This window comes from Suricata suricatta, chromosome 13 (genome assembly GCF_006229205.1).
Source record: "Suricata suricatta isolate VVHF042 chromosome 13, meerkat_22Aug2017_6uvM2_HiC, whole genome shotgun sequence".
Lineage (NCBI taxonomy): Eukaryota > Metazoa > Chordata > Mammalia > Carnivora > Herpestidae > Suricata > Suricata suricatta.
This window is the reverse complement of record NC_043712.1, coordinates 35,234,697-35,251,826: the sequence shown is the minus strand read 5'-3', so window position 1 is coordinate 35,251,826 and position 17,130 is coordinate 35,234,697. Positions and strand designations below refer to the sequence as shown.

The following is a 17,130-nucleotide window of genomic DNA, read 5'->3' as shown; positions in this document are numbered from 1 at the left end:
GACCCCTGAGGATACAATTGTTTCTCATTGTCTGGTCTTCGCTGGCAGGAAAATGCCTTTGGCTTGTTCCCCTAGGCTCGTTTTCCCTCAGAGCTTGTGTTCCAAGTGCACTGAGGCCTTCTATTCTAAATTCCCAGTCTTGTCTTCTCTTCCGACTTGCCCCCCCCCCGTCCTGGCTATAAGTTTTGTCTTACTTATTCCTAACCCACATGATGGGTCCCGGGTCTCTGCCCCACTGAACTCTCCACTGTTCCCTCTACTTTCCCATACCCAGCGGGAAATGATAAGGTTTCTTAATTTGCATGAAGATTGATCTTGTTTTCTTCAAACAGGTACATCTGGAATCATAGAAGCCTGGGGTGAAGGGGGGCGGCATCTCCTATCTGGCCACATGGAATGAGGACTCAAGTCCCAGAGAAGCTGAGAAAAGTAATCATCTCAGTTCATCTTGGGACAGCCCTATTGATGCCGCCCCAAACCCAGAGTTTAGCCAACCTTAGAGCTGAATTAAGAAGGTCCAGGAATTTATACCTGTGTCTCTTCCCCTTGCTATTCTGGGCTCTTCATTAGGAAAAGTGCTCCATACAGGTTTCTAGGCTAAATGCGCTTTGTTTGTCACCCAGCCCTTCTGCAGAGCCACAGAGCCCGTCTGCGGGCACAATGGCGAGACCTATAGTAGCGTGTGTGCTGCCTACTCAGACCGCGTGGCGGTGGATTACTACGGGCCCTGCCAGGCCGTCGGGGTCCTCTCAGAGTACAGCTCTGTCTCGGAGTGTGCTGCTGTGAAGTGTCCTTCACTCTCTGTGACTGAGTGCAGACCCATCATCCCACCTGGTAGGCTGGCAGTGCTTGGGGTGGGTCAGGGGTGGGACTGGGAAGGATTACTTAGCACTTTCAGAGAGTGAGTCACTCAGAAGAGAGTTGACTCGTTTATTTAAATTTTTCAAAAAGTTTTGGCTCTACCTGATGCTGATTAGATGCATTACTCTGAGTTCACCTTAAAAAGCTATAGATTACCTTAGATATCATCTTGTCGGTTGGATCTAAAACAATATGGTAGGGGTGCCTGGCTGGCTCAGTCAGAAGATCATGCGACCTTGATCTCAAGGTCATGAGTTCAGGTACCATGTTGGGTGTAGAGATTACTTAAATAAAAAATAAATACACTTGGGGTATCTGGGTGGCTTAGTTGGTTAAGCCTCTAGCTTTGGCTCAGGTCATGATCTCATAGTTTGTGAGTTCAAGCCCTGTGCCGGGCTCTGTGCTGACAGCTCAGAGCCTGGAGCCTGCTTCAGATTCTGTGTCTCCCTCTCTTTCTGTCCCCCACCCCCATGCTCTGTCTCTCTTTCTCTCTCAAAAATAGATAAGCATTAAAAAAATTTTTTTAATAAAATAAACTTTAAAAAATAAATAAATAAAGCGATATGGCAAACCTTTTCAGGCAAAATCCTGCCAAACACCAATATATAAATAGATAAGGCAAATTTAATTACTAAAATTATGATTCTTTATTCAAATGCATAAAATTTACTCATTATAAAGTTAACGAGTTAGTAGTTAATGAATAAGGAATACATGATGAACGAATGGTTGAAGTGGTTGAGATGAACACAAACATTTGAAAGTGAGAGAAATATAAGATAGTGGTCTTAGATTGGCCTTAGCCAATCTTAATGTAGTTTTAGTTGCATATAATCAAAAAAGTCTGTTTCATACAGACTGTTCTAAGTGGTAACCATTTTCTTAAACCACTTACTCTGACAGTGCCGTCCTTTTCAGTTAAACAAAGGTAGCAGAAAAGGCTTTATCCCGTGTCTGCACGGAACAGGTTAATCTGGAGGCTAACAAGTTCATTTCTCCATCCTTGGATTCATCAAATGTTTCCTGAGCTCCGCTGTGTGCCAGAGACTCATCCAGGCACTGGGACGCAGCAGTGAGCAAACCAAAGCCTCTTTCCTCCTGGACACCATGGTCTGATATTTTGTTATCCCTTTTGACAGCTTAAAATAATTTTTAAAATTAAATTTGAGTCAAAAACTCATGGAATCCCTAAAACACCTGCTCCCTTGTTTTGTGGACAGGAAATGAAAGGCCCAGGAAAGCGCTTTCCCAATATCACACAGAGAGTTTTGAGGCAGGGCAGGGTCCCGGCCCCACATCTCTTGAAGGGCCAGCTCTCTCTGCTTCACTCTGAGAAGTGGTAAAGGATGAAAGCAGGGTGGAGGAAGGCCTCAGGTAAGCGTATAGATAGTGAGACCCGGGTTGGTCAGCGAGCATATCTACAAGTACAGTGGACCAGGAAGGACAGCTACAGCTCTCCTAGCACAAAGTGAAGGGTGGGTAATTTTATTTTGAATTCTCATTTTCTAATTCTGAACACACGTAAAATGGTTTTTGTTATACAGGTGCTTGTTGCCCTTTATGTGCTGGAATGTTAAGAGTTTTGTTTGACAAAGAAAAACTGGATACTATTGCTAAGGTAAATTGCTTTCTGTGCCAAGTACTGTTGAAACCGTATGGATAAGCCTCTCAGTAATGCCACCGAGGAGACTGTGTTGCCCCGTTTATAGAGGTGGAAAGTAATCCCCGGAAAAGCAACTTGCCCAGGGCCGTGCCGCTCATAACCAGTAGAACGAGGCTGCCTGGCACCCGAGCCTGTGCTCCTCTCCTCTGCACCCCGGCTGTTTGGTGACCTCGCTCTACACGTCACAGTCAGCCTGAGCCTTCCTTGGGAAAGGTCCCCGGCTTGCACAGAAGGCAGAGTTAGGGAAACCGGTAGATGCCCGGGCGGTTTGAAGACTGCCTGCCCTCCCAGTCCCCGTTCCCCCCGGGGGTGCTTCCTGAGTGCGCCGCCTTCCCGGGGGGCCCTTTTCTGCACCGTCAACTGCTGCCCCGCCTTTGTGGAGGCAGGGCTCCTGCCACTACCTGGAAAATCATCCCCATTTGGATTCAAACACTTGTGTTTTTACAGGAAGACTTTAATTGTTCTCCTGTGGCTCCCAACTGAGAACAGTCACTTAAAAGGGGGTGGGGGGCTTCTGTGAGGGTGTTTATCTTAGCTACAAAGCTCAGCAGTCAGACCAAAGCCGTTGGAATGGACCCTGGAGGTTTAGCATTCAGCCAGCAGGGCCCCTGTTGAGTTGAGTCCCCACACTTAGGGGTTCCAGTAGGCGAGGTCGCAGGGCAGCCTAGGCAGTAATAAGGAATTCTTCTGTTATTCAGGTAATAGAACTTTTTTCTCTTTCCAGGTAACAAACAAAAAGCCAATAACAGTTCTGGACATCCTTGAGAAAATCCGCATGCACGTGTCTGTCCCACAGTGTGACGTATTTGGATACTTCAGCATTGAATCAGAAATTGTGATCCTGATCATTCCTGTCGATCATTATCCGAAAGCTTTGCAGGTGGGGTTCTCATGCCTTGTACAGCCTCCTCGTCGTTTACCTTTGGGGAACTTTGTGGGGTAGGGATGGAGGCATTTGGAAAGTTAGGCGGGGCGGGAGGGAGAAAAGCAAGACAGCCTCTGAAGGACAGAGCCGGACTGGTGAGCATTCTCCCGGTGGCTGAGGCCGGGCACATATTTGACGGCTGGACGTGAAGGAGAGGGAGAGCGAGAGGGCGAGACGCCGTGGCCCGGAGTGTGCAGCCGCGGAAGGCGTCTGCTCACGTACAGGGCAGGCAGCCAGGGCCCAGGGAGGGAAGGGGCTGACACGGGTCACGCAGTGACACAGCCAGAGTGGACACCTGTCTCCTCAGGGCTGTGCTCCTACTGGGGAGGAGGAGCCCACCAGGACTGGTCTTATGGACCCCATTTTTCTTCCTCAGACTCTAGAGTGAGCCTCACCCATTGGGCGCAGGTGTTAGCATCAGAACAGTGGGGGCTCAAGCGAAGGGCTGAATACAAGCGGGTTGTAAACTGCCCAAGGAGCTCAGTAGAGCCTGCTTGCTTTCCTCCAGGATGGGTATGGAAGCATTGAACGTCATTCCCTATGACGGTGTCTAACCATCTAACGACAATATTGAAATGTGGATAAGTGGTGCCCAGGATTATGGGGAAAGTAAAGGCGGGGCATTGTGGGTCATTTCTGCTAATTTCCACTGACGCTGTTACTATATGTGTAATAAAGTAAGCCTATAGTAAAATGTGACTTTGGCTAAGAAAAGAAGGACAGAGAGAGCATATTCTCTGTGTTGGGATATATTTGGATTTTGTCTGACCTGACCTTTTCCTAGGTTCTGTGGTTTTAGATTTTTAAAAATCTGATTTCCTCTCCCAGATTGAGGCCTGCAATAAAGAAGCAGAGAAGATCGAATCCCTCATCAACTCTGACAGCCCCACTCTGGCGTCCCACGTCCCTCTCTCTGCCCTCGTCATTTCCCAGGTACAGGTCTCGAGCAGCGTGCCATCAGCCGGCATCGAGGCCAGAGCGCCCTGTCCCCTCCTCCTCCTCAGCCTGGGCCCTGCCTTGCACATGTTCTGGACACATAACTGACCGCCCATGAAAAGTGCAAAATGTTCCTCCACCGAATGTTTCTACACTGTGAGGGACAGGCAGGACTCCTGCTTTCTAGTTGAATAGTGGCCAGGTAAACACACTTGTCACCTCTGTTCACCACACAGTATTTTTCTTAATCTGCCAATATTAGGGTTTTTGGTTTGCTCTTACGAATGTTAAAATATGGTCTTCCAAATACTAATGAAAAGAGAATGTCTTCTTTTGGTGGATTTCTGCCTTACAGTTTGCTCAAATTTGACATCATTGATAAGTGACATGATCACTTTTTAGAAAGGTAACTCTCTTTACCATAAGCTTCAAGTCCAGAAACTTCATTTCAGAATTCCATTGAGTATTAAGGTGCCCCTAGGGTATGTGTGTTTGTTTACAGACAATTACCTGCTCTGTCTAGAAGCTAGGGGTCCCGGTGAAGAGCCTATAAGAGTATGAAATAATGATAAAGCATCTTTGGAATGACCATATACATCATCAGGCAAATTTAACTTCCCAAAATTTACTTCAGGAACCCATCTACTGTGTGAAGCAAAGCAAGCTCTGGAGATGGCACTCATCCACATGACACATTGTAAGCAGTAGGCTCAGTGGTTACTAACGTGCGTGTGACTTTTGCGAAAGGGAGAAGTTCTATCACATCAAAGCATGTTGCCTTATGCATTTTTATATTAACCAGATAGATATTCTTCGGTGTTCATCCCAGTTAAGCTTAGAGTTTTTAAACATCATTCTTTAAACCAATTGCTGCTACTTATATACTTTGCCAAAAAGTGAAATAATTAGTAGTTCATGTAAATAATACATGATATTTTTATTTTATTATGAAGAAGGTAAATAGCCATATTTGTAAAACGACAATCATGTGTGTTAACCCAGTACTTTCCGTTCATGAAGACACATTGCTTTTTGTGAAATGCACAGTGTGAATAAGTGTTCTGTCTGACTTTCTCTTTTGATATAGAATTATAAAGAATTGTGGTTTATATATTTAAAAATGTCAATATAAGTATTAAGATGTTTGCATGTTGTCTGAGAAATTGAATACTTTGAATGTGTTTCACAGTTTAAAATAAGCTATTCAATGTAATACTTCTTGCACCTCCACTTAGATTTTACATGAAGTATTTTTTCAGTATTATATGTACCCTTTGAAATACAGGGCTATGCTCATTATACCAAAATATTGTTTAAAAGTGGGCACGTAAAGCTTTCAGAATATCTCAGTGCTGATGTAGCGTGTTTGTTGCAATTGCTTTTTCTACATAAATGTCTTCAATGCAATATACTGGAAAGCTTTTTTATTTTAATAAAAATAATTTTATATGATTACACATACATCCAATCAGTGTGGACCTTTAAAATGAAACCACCGATCACTCTTAGGTGAGCTATGCCCTTCGCTCTGAAAGAAGAAGTTATGGGAGTTTATTACTCCAAGCCAAGGGCCCTGAGAAAGCAAGGCGGCTGGAACAGAGCTGGTCAGATCGGACCCAGGCACGACCAGAGGGCCTACTGTGGCAAGATGTCAGGTACAAAAACCCCAGCTTTAGGAGCTCCTGGGCGTCGAGTTGGCTGAGTGTTTGACTCTCGATTTTGGCTCAGGTCATGATCTCAAAGTTGGTGAGATCCAGCCCGGAGTCAGGCTCTGCGCCGACAGCATGGAGCCTGCTTGGGATTCTCGCTCTTTCTCTCTCTCTCTCTCTCTCTCAAAATAAACAAACATTAAAAAAAACAAAAGCAAAGACCCCAGCTTTCAGCCCTCCAAGACCCAGGAACAGGGTAGGCCATCCTCCTCCCACTGCCTCGGGCCTGATGTTGCAGCTCTAGGGCTCATCGTGAGGCAGAGAGGATTCTGGGCTATGGAGACAGAGGGCCTGTTCCCGGTTAGAGCCAGAGAGCTCAGTCCCAGAGGCTAGGGCCCCAGACCTCCATGGCTGACAACAACAGAGTCTCACACCTTACTTCCTTCATGGGTTCACCAAGGGTCTGCTGCACTTGGCTGTACACCGTCTTCGCTCCGGGACCCTCCCAGTATTCTCACGAAGGGGGAGGAAAGACGCGGGAGTTCTGTGGGAGCCTCTCAGACCTTGCCCTTGGGCTGCTGGTCCTAGCATGGTTGGCAGCACAGGTGCTGCTGAGGCCCAGGCGGATGACGGACACCCACCCAGTCTCTGACAGGGTGCTGAGGTCACCGCTTCTGCCACCATGGAGTCACACCTGGCCATGGTGGTCTCTTGTGCAGGAACTAGGAGACCCGTTGGTGTTTCACCTGGAGGCATGGCTGGCTGCCTCAATCTTCAGCCCAGATCAAGTCATCATTCTGGAAATGGAGTGGATGAGCCAGGCGCCGCTGACAGTGGACATAGTGAACTCCAGAGATGTAGTTGAAATTGCCATCTTCGGTCAGCTGTGTTTACAAAATCAAGTGAAGAGCATCCCCTCATCCTGGCAGGGTGGCACCAGGGACATCGTGCCCGAGATATATGCCTGCACAGGGGAAAGACCTGTGAGGCTTGTGAGGACAAAGCAAGGTGGCAGCCGTCTGCGAGGTAAGGAGAGAGGCCTCCGAAGAAACTAGCCTTGCTGACACTTTGATCTTGGACTTCCAGCCTTCAGGTCTTTGAGAAAATAAATATCTGTTGTTTAAGCCAAAAATCAAAACAACAAAACAAAAAAAAAAGGAGAAAGGGGGAACAGGCAGAGAGAACCACAACTATCCCCTAAGTTTCTGCTTAGAAGTGACACTGTCATTTCTGCTTACACCTGACTGGCCTAAGCAAGTCACATGGCCACTCCTAACCTCAACAGATAGGGATGTATAATCTGGTGTGCAAGGGGTAGGGGGGGAGACAGCAGGGAGGGAGCTAGGGCAGTGACCAGGGGTGTGTGTGTGTGTGTGTGTGTGTTGGGGGAAGCAGCACGGAGGAGCTGGGGCAGTGACCAGGGTGTGTGTGTGTGTGTGTGTGTGTGTGTGTTGGAGGAGGCAGCAGGGAGGGAGCCGGGGCAGTGACCAGGAATATTTGGAGCAACAGTACAGTCCGCCGCACAGGGTGGACTCATCAGGGTAGCCAGGATTCACTCACATTTTTTATTAGAAAATCAGTAGATGTTTCATGGTCAGGGAAGGAACTAGAGAAATGAGAGAGGTGCTTGGGTTTGGGGAAGGGGAGCATGAAGGGAGAGGAAGGTTGGTCCTGCTCTGAGGACACGATCATGAGAACTCGGAAAATAGTTAGGGGCGAAACAAGCCCAGGTCAGTCTGGGGAGAGAACACTCCCCCCTCGCAAGCTGCTGTGGCAAACACACCCCGCCGGTCACGTGGACTGATCCCCCGTGGCTTTGCAACACCAGTGCAGGATGGAGCCCCCACTCTTCCGGCCTTCTGCCCAAGGGCGAGTGTGTTGGGCTGGTGGAGGCCTTGAATCGAGATTCTGTAGGAGACAACTGGGCTGTGGGGGCAGAGAGACAAGGTGCTCGTGCCCCAATAATATCAGCAGGGAGGACGTGGACGTTCAGGAGGAAGCAGTTCTGCAGGAGGAGGACGATTGAAAACGTGAGACAACCATATGAGAAGTAGCTTCCAGAGAAAGATACAGAGGCTCCCCTGGCCATAGGTCATGAAACTCAGATACTAGAAAGGCAAATGAAGTCGCTCCCTGTCCAGGCTATGGAACGTGATTGAGCAGGAATGGACCCCAAGAGAGTCAGAGGCCCAGCCTGGGTCACATGCCCACCGCTGTGGCAGGGGAGGGAAGGAAGGGGAGCTTCCGCCCCACCTAAACCTGGTGGAATGGAATTCTCTCAGGAAATTACTCTTCCTAGAAGAAGCCTTCTCGCCAGATGTGTCCTTGGGGAATGTGCATCTCTCTAGCAGGTGCTTAGCCCCCAAGCGAGTTCAACCTGTGAGCACGCAGCAGTGTATTGTACACCCAGAGGTATTGTACCATCAGCCACCGGAGCCCAGTAATGGCCAAGGGAGCGCTCTGAAGGCTGGCCTATCGGAAGAGGGAACTATCCAAAGTGACTAATAGTAAAACAATTGTTATAGCAAGAGCAAAAATCGGAACAAAGAGGAAACCCTGTGATGAGTGCAGAAAATTTAAGTCCATGCAAAATGAAGCAGGACAACGAGGGGCTTCCTAGATGCCTCGCCTCCCAAGGGCTCCAGGACAGAGGAGCCAGGCATGAGGCTGGTTACTGGATGACACTAAGTGGTTGATCTTTCCAAAGTCACCATTTTTCTAGAGCATGGGCAGCAGGTGCACATCACTCATGGCACCGCATCCTCGTTTTATGTGCATGGGGAAGAAATCAGCGTTCTGAACAAGAAGGAAGATAAGAGTCACAAGTGCCTTCTCAGGGCACCTGGGTGGCTCAGTCCGTTAAGCATCTGACTCTCACTTTCAGCTCAGGTCATGATCTCATGGTTCGTGAGTTTGATCCCCGCATCAGGCTCTGCGCTGACAGTGCGGAGCCTGCTTGGGGTTCTCATTCTCTCTCCCGGCACCCCCTGCGTCTCTGTCTCTCAAAATAAATTAATAAAATTTTTTAAAAAAAGAGTCACAGTGACTTTTCTTTTTGCTGCCAGTGCATCTTATGAGAAAGAAAAATATTTCTCAGAAATCCCTCAACAGCTGTTTCTTGTATCTCCCTGGCCAGGATCAGGTCGTGTCCCTGCCCTAGACAGTTGGCCAAGGGGAGCAGCATGATTATAGCTAGCTAGTTCGGGACCATTCTGCTGCCTGAGCTGAGTCAAAGTGCCGGAAGGCAAAGGCCACCAACAGCATTTGCCTCCAGATAAAACCAGTTTTTTGGCAGTCTCAACTTGCTGGAGTGTAAACATGAAAATAGTTTCTTGTTCCTGTAACTGGCCCCAGCTGGGTCAGGTGGACCCGTTTGCAGCTCGGTAGTAGAACCCGAACATCAACGTTATCTGACTCCGTATCTTCAGTACTTCCCTCCAGTTATTGAAACAGCCTCATTTCATTTGTCAGGCCTCTTCCCTGGCTACTTTAAAAGTCGGTTAAGTGTCAGACTCAGCTCAGGTCATGATCTCACGGTTTGTGAGTTCAAGCCCTGCGTCGGGTTCTGTGCTAACAGCTCAGAGCCTGGAGCCTGCTTCGGATTCTGTCTCCCTCTCTCTCTACCCCTCCCCCACACGCACTGTTTCTCTCAAAAATAAACAAACATTAAAAAAAAAAAAGAAGCAGGAGAGTCTGGGTTGGTCCCCGTGACAGAACAGTGGAGCTGACAAGTTAGGGAGGGGCAGTGTGCGGCAGATCAGCCCTGCCGGCCTTGAATGCCTGGCCCGAATGGCAGCCAGAGCCCTCACCCTTGCCCTCCTGGCTGTGCTGACGGACCAGATGACTCTGGTGCTCATGAAGCTTCAGTGTCACAAGAGACCTTTGAGACCATCCACTGATGACCCAGCACTGATCAGCCTGTGCCTCCTCTTCCTCTATCCTCTGACCACCCTCAACTCTACGGAAGAAATATTAACTGAGCCAAGCCGGGTGCTGGGCTTCCCTGGGCCTGGCCCCCATTCCTAGGGTTCAGCCTCTGCCTGTTTCAGTTCCACCATGGGGGTCGGGGCGGGGGATGTTAAGCCTGCCAGCAATGCTGATGGCCTTGACATGAAATCCACAGAAGACATTTTATTTTCCTTAATTCGAATTAATGGTTTTCGCTCAGCCCGGGGCTGGGGGAGTCATACCCACACCCCCCACAGAGGGCACTCTATTTCTCAAAGGGACGGGAGGCCCTGCCCCAGGACACTCCCCTCCCCCTCTCCTAGCTGTGGAAGAGGCCCAAGTTGTGAGCTCTGTCAGCTGAGGGGAAGGGACAGCAAAGGCATCATTCCAAGGGAAATTCCTTTCCCCAATCCAGCAGTCTTGGAGCTAGTGGGTAGATTTCCACTCTGTACATAGAGGGAAACAGGCCCCGAGAGCACAAGTACTAGCCTGGGGTCACACAGCCAGTCAGGGCAAAGCCAAGGCCTGAGGCCAGTTCTGGGCTTTCCCTGGCACAGGCAGCAGGGCACAATTTTGCTGCTGAGAGAAGGAGCCGCGCACGTGGGAGAGCTCCAAGAGGGTGCACACAGCAGGGGGTGGGCAGAGTGAGCTATGTTCAATGTCAGGTCAGACTGACAAGGCAAGCACTCTAGCTAGAGTCCAAGGAGAAACAGGAATCATAAAAGTAACTGTTAGAGCTCTCCAGCACTTTCTTTTTTTAATGTTTATTTATTTTGAGGGGAGGGGCAGAGAGAGAGGGAGAGAGAGCCCTAACCAGGCTTCCCGCTGTCCGTGTAGACCCCCTTTCGGGGACCAATCTCACCAACCGTGAGATCATGACCGAGCCAAAATCAAGAGTCAGACACTCAACAGACTGAGCCACCCAGGCATCGCTGTCTAGCACTTCTAATGACAGTTTATGCAGGCTTTTCAGCTTGTTCTGTCACTGGCCCGCAGCCAAATGGTGCACCCGGACACTACTTGCAAAGTCTAAGGTCTAGTTAGGTAGGTTCTCAGGAAGTTAGGCTGGTGAAGGGCAAGGGTAAGGCAGAAAGCCTTCACGTGGCGAAGCATGCCGACACCCCTGCCCCCAGCTCCAAACACTTTCATTTTCCCAAAATGAAGTTCGCAGCACTGTTTTCTCATTATAAAAAATTACGTGCATTCCCCCAAAATATCTGGAAATATAAACAAAGGATAAAGTTTCCCACAATGAACCTTCCTCTCCCTCCCTTTACCAGTGAGTGCAGAATCCTTCTTCTGGAGCTTTCTCTGTACAAAGATCTCTCTGGATCTAATTAGGGCAGGATCCTTCTTCTGTCCACATGGGGGCGGAGGTGGTTACCTCAAAGGGCTGGGAGAAGTTCAAGAACATGGTTCCATGTTTGGGCGTTTCTACTCTCTTTGCTGATTGGCACCTTCCTGCCAGATGGAAGCCCCATCTTGGCCAGAACCCCAGCAGATAATCAGATGGCATGGCACCCTCTTCCTGAGTCCCACCTCACCTGTCTTCCCCCTACCAATCTGGCACTGAACTCCGCTGGAGATATGAGTAGCTGCTTTCCGGAGACAGCAGGTAAGATTTCATGTTGATCCTGGCCCAGCAGGAAGACAGGTGCCCCCCATTAGGATAATTTGAGGAAGGCTTGATTAGGGGACTATTTACAAAGGTGTAAGCAGCGTGTAAGAAACCAGAGGGAGAGTGCGGGTGTGAGCTATAACAAGGGGCGACTAGGGCGCCAAAGGCCAACACAGTGGGGTGGTTACCAGAACACAAGGAGGGCGCTGCGTGGACTGCCATTTCCCACGCCCGTCCGGCTATCTGCCCATTAGCTCCCATTGCTGAGCCCAGTCGGAAACCTGAGGACAAGGAAGCCTGCCACCGTAATTGTAAGTTCAGCCTCCCCGACCAAGAGCAGGGCCAAGTCAATTTAGGGAAGGAAGTGGAGAAAAAAAAAAAAAGAAAGAAACCAGATACCAGCACAGGAGGAGGCCAGGGCAATGCCACGTAAGAGGATGAGGAAATGTGACAGCATCACCACTCACTGTAGCACATCGCCCAGGATGGGGAAGGCCTCTCTGCTTAACCCTCTGGAGGTGTCTCCCTGGACATGCCTTCCTTCCTGACCCTGCTCACCTCCCTGTTCCTCTCTTAGCCCTTCACGCCATCATTTTCCAGCATCTTTCCCTGGCTCTGGGGCTCCCCACCTTCCCTGATCTAGAAAGCATCCAGGCCTCCTGCATCTTCCTTAGTCACATAAACACTGCTGCCGTCAGGCATTTAGACTGCTTGCTGGCTCTGAAGTGTAGGCTGAGCTCTGAGCCTGGAACCAGCTTACCTCCCGCACCGGCAAACAGCCACCAAAAGTAATCACCCCTCATGGGAGTGAGAGTGAGTATCCGTTTTCTTGCTCAAACAGCCCTGGCTGTTCTTGTGAGGAAAGGATATAATCCTTGAAGTAAAATGCTTGTGGTCATTTGTCTAGTGAAATAAGTCTATACCGGGGGCTTTTAAAATGTAGTATCGTTGTCGTTGATATTCTCAGCGTGCCCCTGTGATAGAGTCCTACTGGCTACTGATGCTTAATCTATATTGATTTTTTTCAAAACATTTTTTGGACCTGGCTATCATTTTTAAATTTTAGATTAACTTAATGGACTTTCTTAGGTTTTCTTCCAGGGGGAAGCCTATAATTTCTTCTCTCTTCCTTTTCCGATGTTTATATCTCGTATGTCTTTTTGTTGTCCTAGTATTGGCTAGAACTCCCAGAACAAAACTGAATAACAGTGGTGAGTGCTGGAAACCCTGTTGTTGATTTTCCTGGGAAATGCCCCATTGTTTTACTGGTAAGCATGACATGTTCAAGTATGACATGGTTGGGTTCGTTTGTCTCTTTACATTTATTTATTTTTGAGAGACACAGATAGCCTGTGAGTGGGGGAGGGGCAGAGAGAGGGAGACAGAATCCGAAGACAGGCTCCAAGCTCTGAGCTGTCAGCACAGAGCCTGATGCAGGGCTCGAACCCACGAACGTGAGATCATGACCTGAGCCGAAGCCAGACGCTTAACCGACTGAGCCACCCAGGTACCCCTGCACTATGGTTTTTTGTTTTTGCCCTACTTTGTAGGTTTTGGAATCAAGATCATTCTAATCATTAGAATGAACAGGGGAGGTTTTCTATGCCTTAGAACCATCTATCTCTCAAAGGTTTGATAGACCTTGGCTGCAAACCCATTCTGGGTCCATCTCTATTTGGGTAAGAAGTGGTATTTTCCCTTTTTACAAGTGGCTATATTGGTTCACTCAGATTTTTCTCTCTCTCTCTTTTTACATAAATTTTTATTCATTTTTGAGAGAGTGTCAGCAGGGAAGGGGCAGAGGGGGTGGACAGAGGATCTGAAGCCGGCTTTGTGCTGTCAGCACAGAGCCCAACGTGGGGCTCGAACTCACTGTGAGATCATGACCTGACCTGATGTAGAATGCTTAACCGACTGAGCCACCCAGGTGTCCCGGACTTCTTTCTCTTTTAAATAAATCTTAGTAATTTATATTTTCCTATAAAGTTGCCCAATTCAGAAAAACTAGTAGTGGAGAGTTAACAATATTATTTTTCTGAACACTTCTGAAAAGAGATTATATCCCCTTTTTTATTACTAATGTATTACATATGAGTTTTCTCTCCTTTTTTAGACTTTTTAAAATTTGATTTTGCAGTTTTATCTATTTGACATGCTTTCCAGCTCTACGATGTATTTTCAATTATCTTTTTCTTTTTTCCAAGGCATAATTTTCTGTTTTTAACTATATTAATTTCTATATTCAACTAATTTTTAAACACTTTATAATGGAAGATTTCAAACTTACAATTTGAAAGTGAAAATCCGTATACTCACCATCTGGGCTCTACAACAGACATTTTGCTGTATTTGCTTTATCACTATTTATCCATATCCACCCATCTTATTTTTTATGTGTTTCAAAGTCAGTTGCAATCACCAGTACATTTGCCCCCAAATACTTCAGTGTTCATTCATTACCTATAGTTCAATATTTGCTTATGGTACTTTCCTTTATTTTTTGTGATTTGTCTAGCTGTTTTTGTCCACACCTAGTTTATTATTTTTCTTTTAAAATGACTTGTATAATAATACTTAAGATTTACCAACCATCAGTCATGTTTCAGGCCATTTTAGGGGAATTTTTTTCTTACTTTTTAATGTTTACTTATTTCTGAGGGGGGGAGGGGCAGAGAGAGACACACACAGAATCTGAATGAGGGTCCAGGCTCTGAGCTGTCAGCACAGAGCCTGACACTGGGCTCGAACTCACGAACCATGAGGTCATGCCCTGAGCCAAAGTCAGACTCTTAACCAACAGAGCCACCCAGGTGCTCCTAGGGGCATTTTCAAAGGTCAAGGGACAGCCTTCTTTCTTCAGGCCCGAAATTAGATAATTGATTGTTTTTATAATTTAGTAAAGGTAAGGTTCAGGATTCTACGATACAGGTCTGAGTCCCCTTGGGCTGCTATAACAAACCACCATAGGCTGGGCGGCTTAGACACGACAGAAACGTGTTTCTCACAGGTCTGCACGCTGGAAATGTAAGATCAGGATGCCAGCGGTGGGGTTCTGATAAGGGCCCTCTCCTGAGTCGCAGTCTGACTTCTAGTTGTGTGCTCACATGGCAGAAGGGAAGAGGGAACTCCCTTAGATCTCTTATAAGAGCACTGGGGCGCCAGGGGGGCTCGGTTGGTTCAGTGTCTACCTCTTGATTTCAGCTCAGGTCATGTCTCATGGTCATGGGAATGAGCCCCGAGTTGGGCTCTGTGCTGTGTGTGGAGCCTGCTGAAGATTCTCTCCCTCCGTCTCTTTCTCTCCCTCCCTCTCTTTCTTTCCCCTTCTCCCCTTCTGCTCCAGAGTTCTTTCTCTCTAAAATCAAATCCAGTCAGGGACACCTAGGTGGTTCAGTCAGTTAAGCATCTGACTTCATCTCAAGTCATGATCTTGCAGTTCAGGGGTTCAAGCCCCACATAGGGCTCTGTGCTGACAACTCAGAGCCTGGAGCCTGTCTTCAGACTCTGTGTCCCCCTCTCTCTCTGCCCCTCCCCTACTCGCTTGCTCTCTCTCAAAGATAAACACTAAAAAAATTAAAAATAAATTAATTAAAATAAATAAATAAAGGCACCGGCCCCTTTCATGAGGACTCCACCCTCATGATGTAAACCACTGAAAGGCCCACCTCCAGACACCATCATATTGGGGATTGAGTTTCAACACATGAATTTTAGAGGGACACAAACACTTGGTCTATAACAATACAGACATCAATAAGAAGGGATTTTCATTAAAGTCCCTTTATTTTCAAATCAAAGGATTAAGTAAGTCACTATACATTTTTCTCAGCCCTTTGATGGTGAAGCTTCTCCCTGTCCTGGTTTTCAGAGGAGGTCCCTCTCTGGGGAAGGGAGGACAATCAGGGGCTCATCTACAGTTAGCTATGGGGACCTGATATGACAACTAGTTCCCTCCCTTCTGCCTTCCTACCTTCCTGTCACTTATCCAAGACTCACAGTAATGTCGTCTAACCACAGCTTGCTGTTCTCACATGGAGCACTGAGAGATAGACTTGGTCTATCTGATATCAGGAATACTATCCTGCAAGTCAGCAAAATGTAAAATCTAAGAAAACGCTCCGTGCTCAGTTGTATCTTCCATCTATTTTTTTTAAAGTTTATTTATTGTGGGTGAGAGAGAGAAATAGAGAGAACCAATGGGGGAGGGGCAGAGAGGGAGCGGTACAGAGAATCCAAAGTGGGTTCTGTGCCACAGTGGAGAGCCCTATATGGGACTCAAACTCACCAACGGTGAGATCATCACATGAGCCAAAGTCGGACAGTTAAGCGACTGAGCCACCCAAGCGTCGCTGTGTCTTTCATCTATTATCTCATGGAACCAAAACAGCTTGAGCCTTGCGTATCACACTCTTGTATTGAAATTTTCCACTGGAAGAATGGTCATGTGACAAGTGGCCACTTTCTCAAGTTTATCCAAGAATTCCTTTCACACAGGCATTTAGAGGAATTAACATGCAATTCTCACAACCTCTCTATGAAGCAAATACAGTTGATCTTGAACAACATAAGTTTGAACTAAGTGGATTCACTTGTACATGAATTTTTTTCAACAAATAGGGTACAGTACTGTAAATGTATTTTCTCAATGATTTTCTTGATAGCATTTTCTCTAGCTTACTTTATTTTAAGGATACAGTATATAATATATAACATACAAACTGTGTTAATCAACTGTTTTAAGTTATTGGCTAGACTTCTGGTCAACAGTAAGCTATTAGTAGTTAAGTTTTTGGAGAGTCAAAAGTTATACACAGATTTTTGACTGCATGGGGGTGGTCAGTGTCCCTAACCACCATGCTGTTCAAGAATAAACTGTAATATTATTAACACCATTAATATCAAGGCTTAGTTGCATCAGCTATAAAAGAATTTCTCCAAGGTCACATGGCTGATAAGTAGCAGAGCAGGGGTATTTTGAACCCAGGTTTAACTTAAAGTTTATGCTCATATTTATATGTATTTTTCTCTAAGTACAGCTTTGGCTGCATTCCATATGTTTTCTAACAACAATAATAAAGACAGCATAATAGGACAAAATGAGATTTTCTGCCAAGGTTTTAAATTTCTGGTTGCTGTGGCTTTCTACTCATTGAGCTATTACAGTGAATTAGTGTGAATATAGTGTGAATCTCAAACTATAGTTTGGGGAAGAGTTTATAACCATGTAAGAGCTTTGACTGAGAAGCACTGAGTCATGGTACGCAACACATTCTGGAGAAACAGAATTTAGTACAGAAACATCATTCCTTTTTCTGAAAAGGGAGATCTGACCCACATTTTCTGGGTGTGGGCTGCTCAGCGTGTGGAGAGATCTCTACTGGAGTATCAAAGATCTTGGACCCAACTACTGAAGCTGCAAGAACGGAGACATCCATTTCCGAAAGCATGTGGCCCCAGGTCTGCCCAACAGATGCTCCCACCCAGGAATCTGAGTCTGGAGAAGTTGACCCAGAGATGTGGAGGAGCCAGGAAA

The 17,130-nt window shown here is 46.9% G+C and overlaps 2 protein-coding genes across 2 annotated transcripts in view; both read left to right on the top strand.

The window, feature by feature from the left end:
* RECK (reversion inducing cysteine rich protein with kazal motifs) overlaps positions 1 to 5,853 on the top strand; it is an 84,466-nt gene extending 78,613 nt beyond the window's left edge. Inside the window, exons 18-21 of the mRNA XM_029920932.1 lie at positions 624 to 834; positions 2,406 to 2,479; positions 3,249 to 3,404; positions 4,278 to 5,853. Coding sequence (XP_029776792.1) covers positions 624 to 834; positions 2,406 to 2,479; positions 3,249 to 3,404; positions 4,278 to 4,493 — 657 coding nt within the window. The 3' untranslated portion in view covers positions 4,494 to 5,853. The remainder of the gene's footprint in view (positions 1 to 623; positions 835 to 2,405; positions 2,480 to 3,248; positions 3,405 to 4,277) is intronic.
* Positions 5,854 to 11,476: 5,623 nt separating this feature from the next.
* Positions 11,477 to 17,130, top strand: part of GLIPR2 (GLI pathogenesis related 2) — a 31,198-nt gene continuing 25,544 nt past the window's right edge. The window contains exon 1 of the mRNA XM_029920233.1: positions 11,477 to 11,597. Within this exon, the coding sequence (XP_029776093.1) occupies positions 11,492 to 11,597 (106 nt within the window). The 5' untranslated portion in view covers positions 11,477 to 11,491. The remainder of the gene's footprint in view (positions 11,598 to 17,130) is intronic.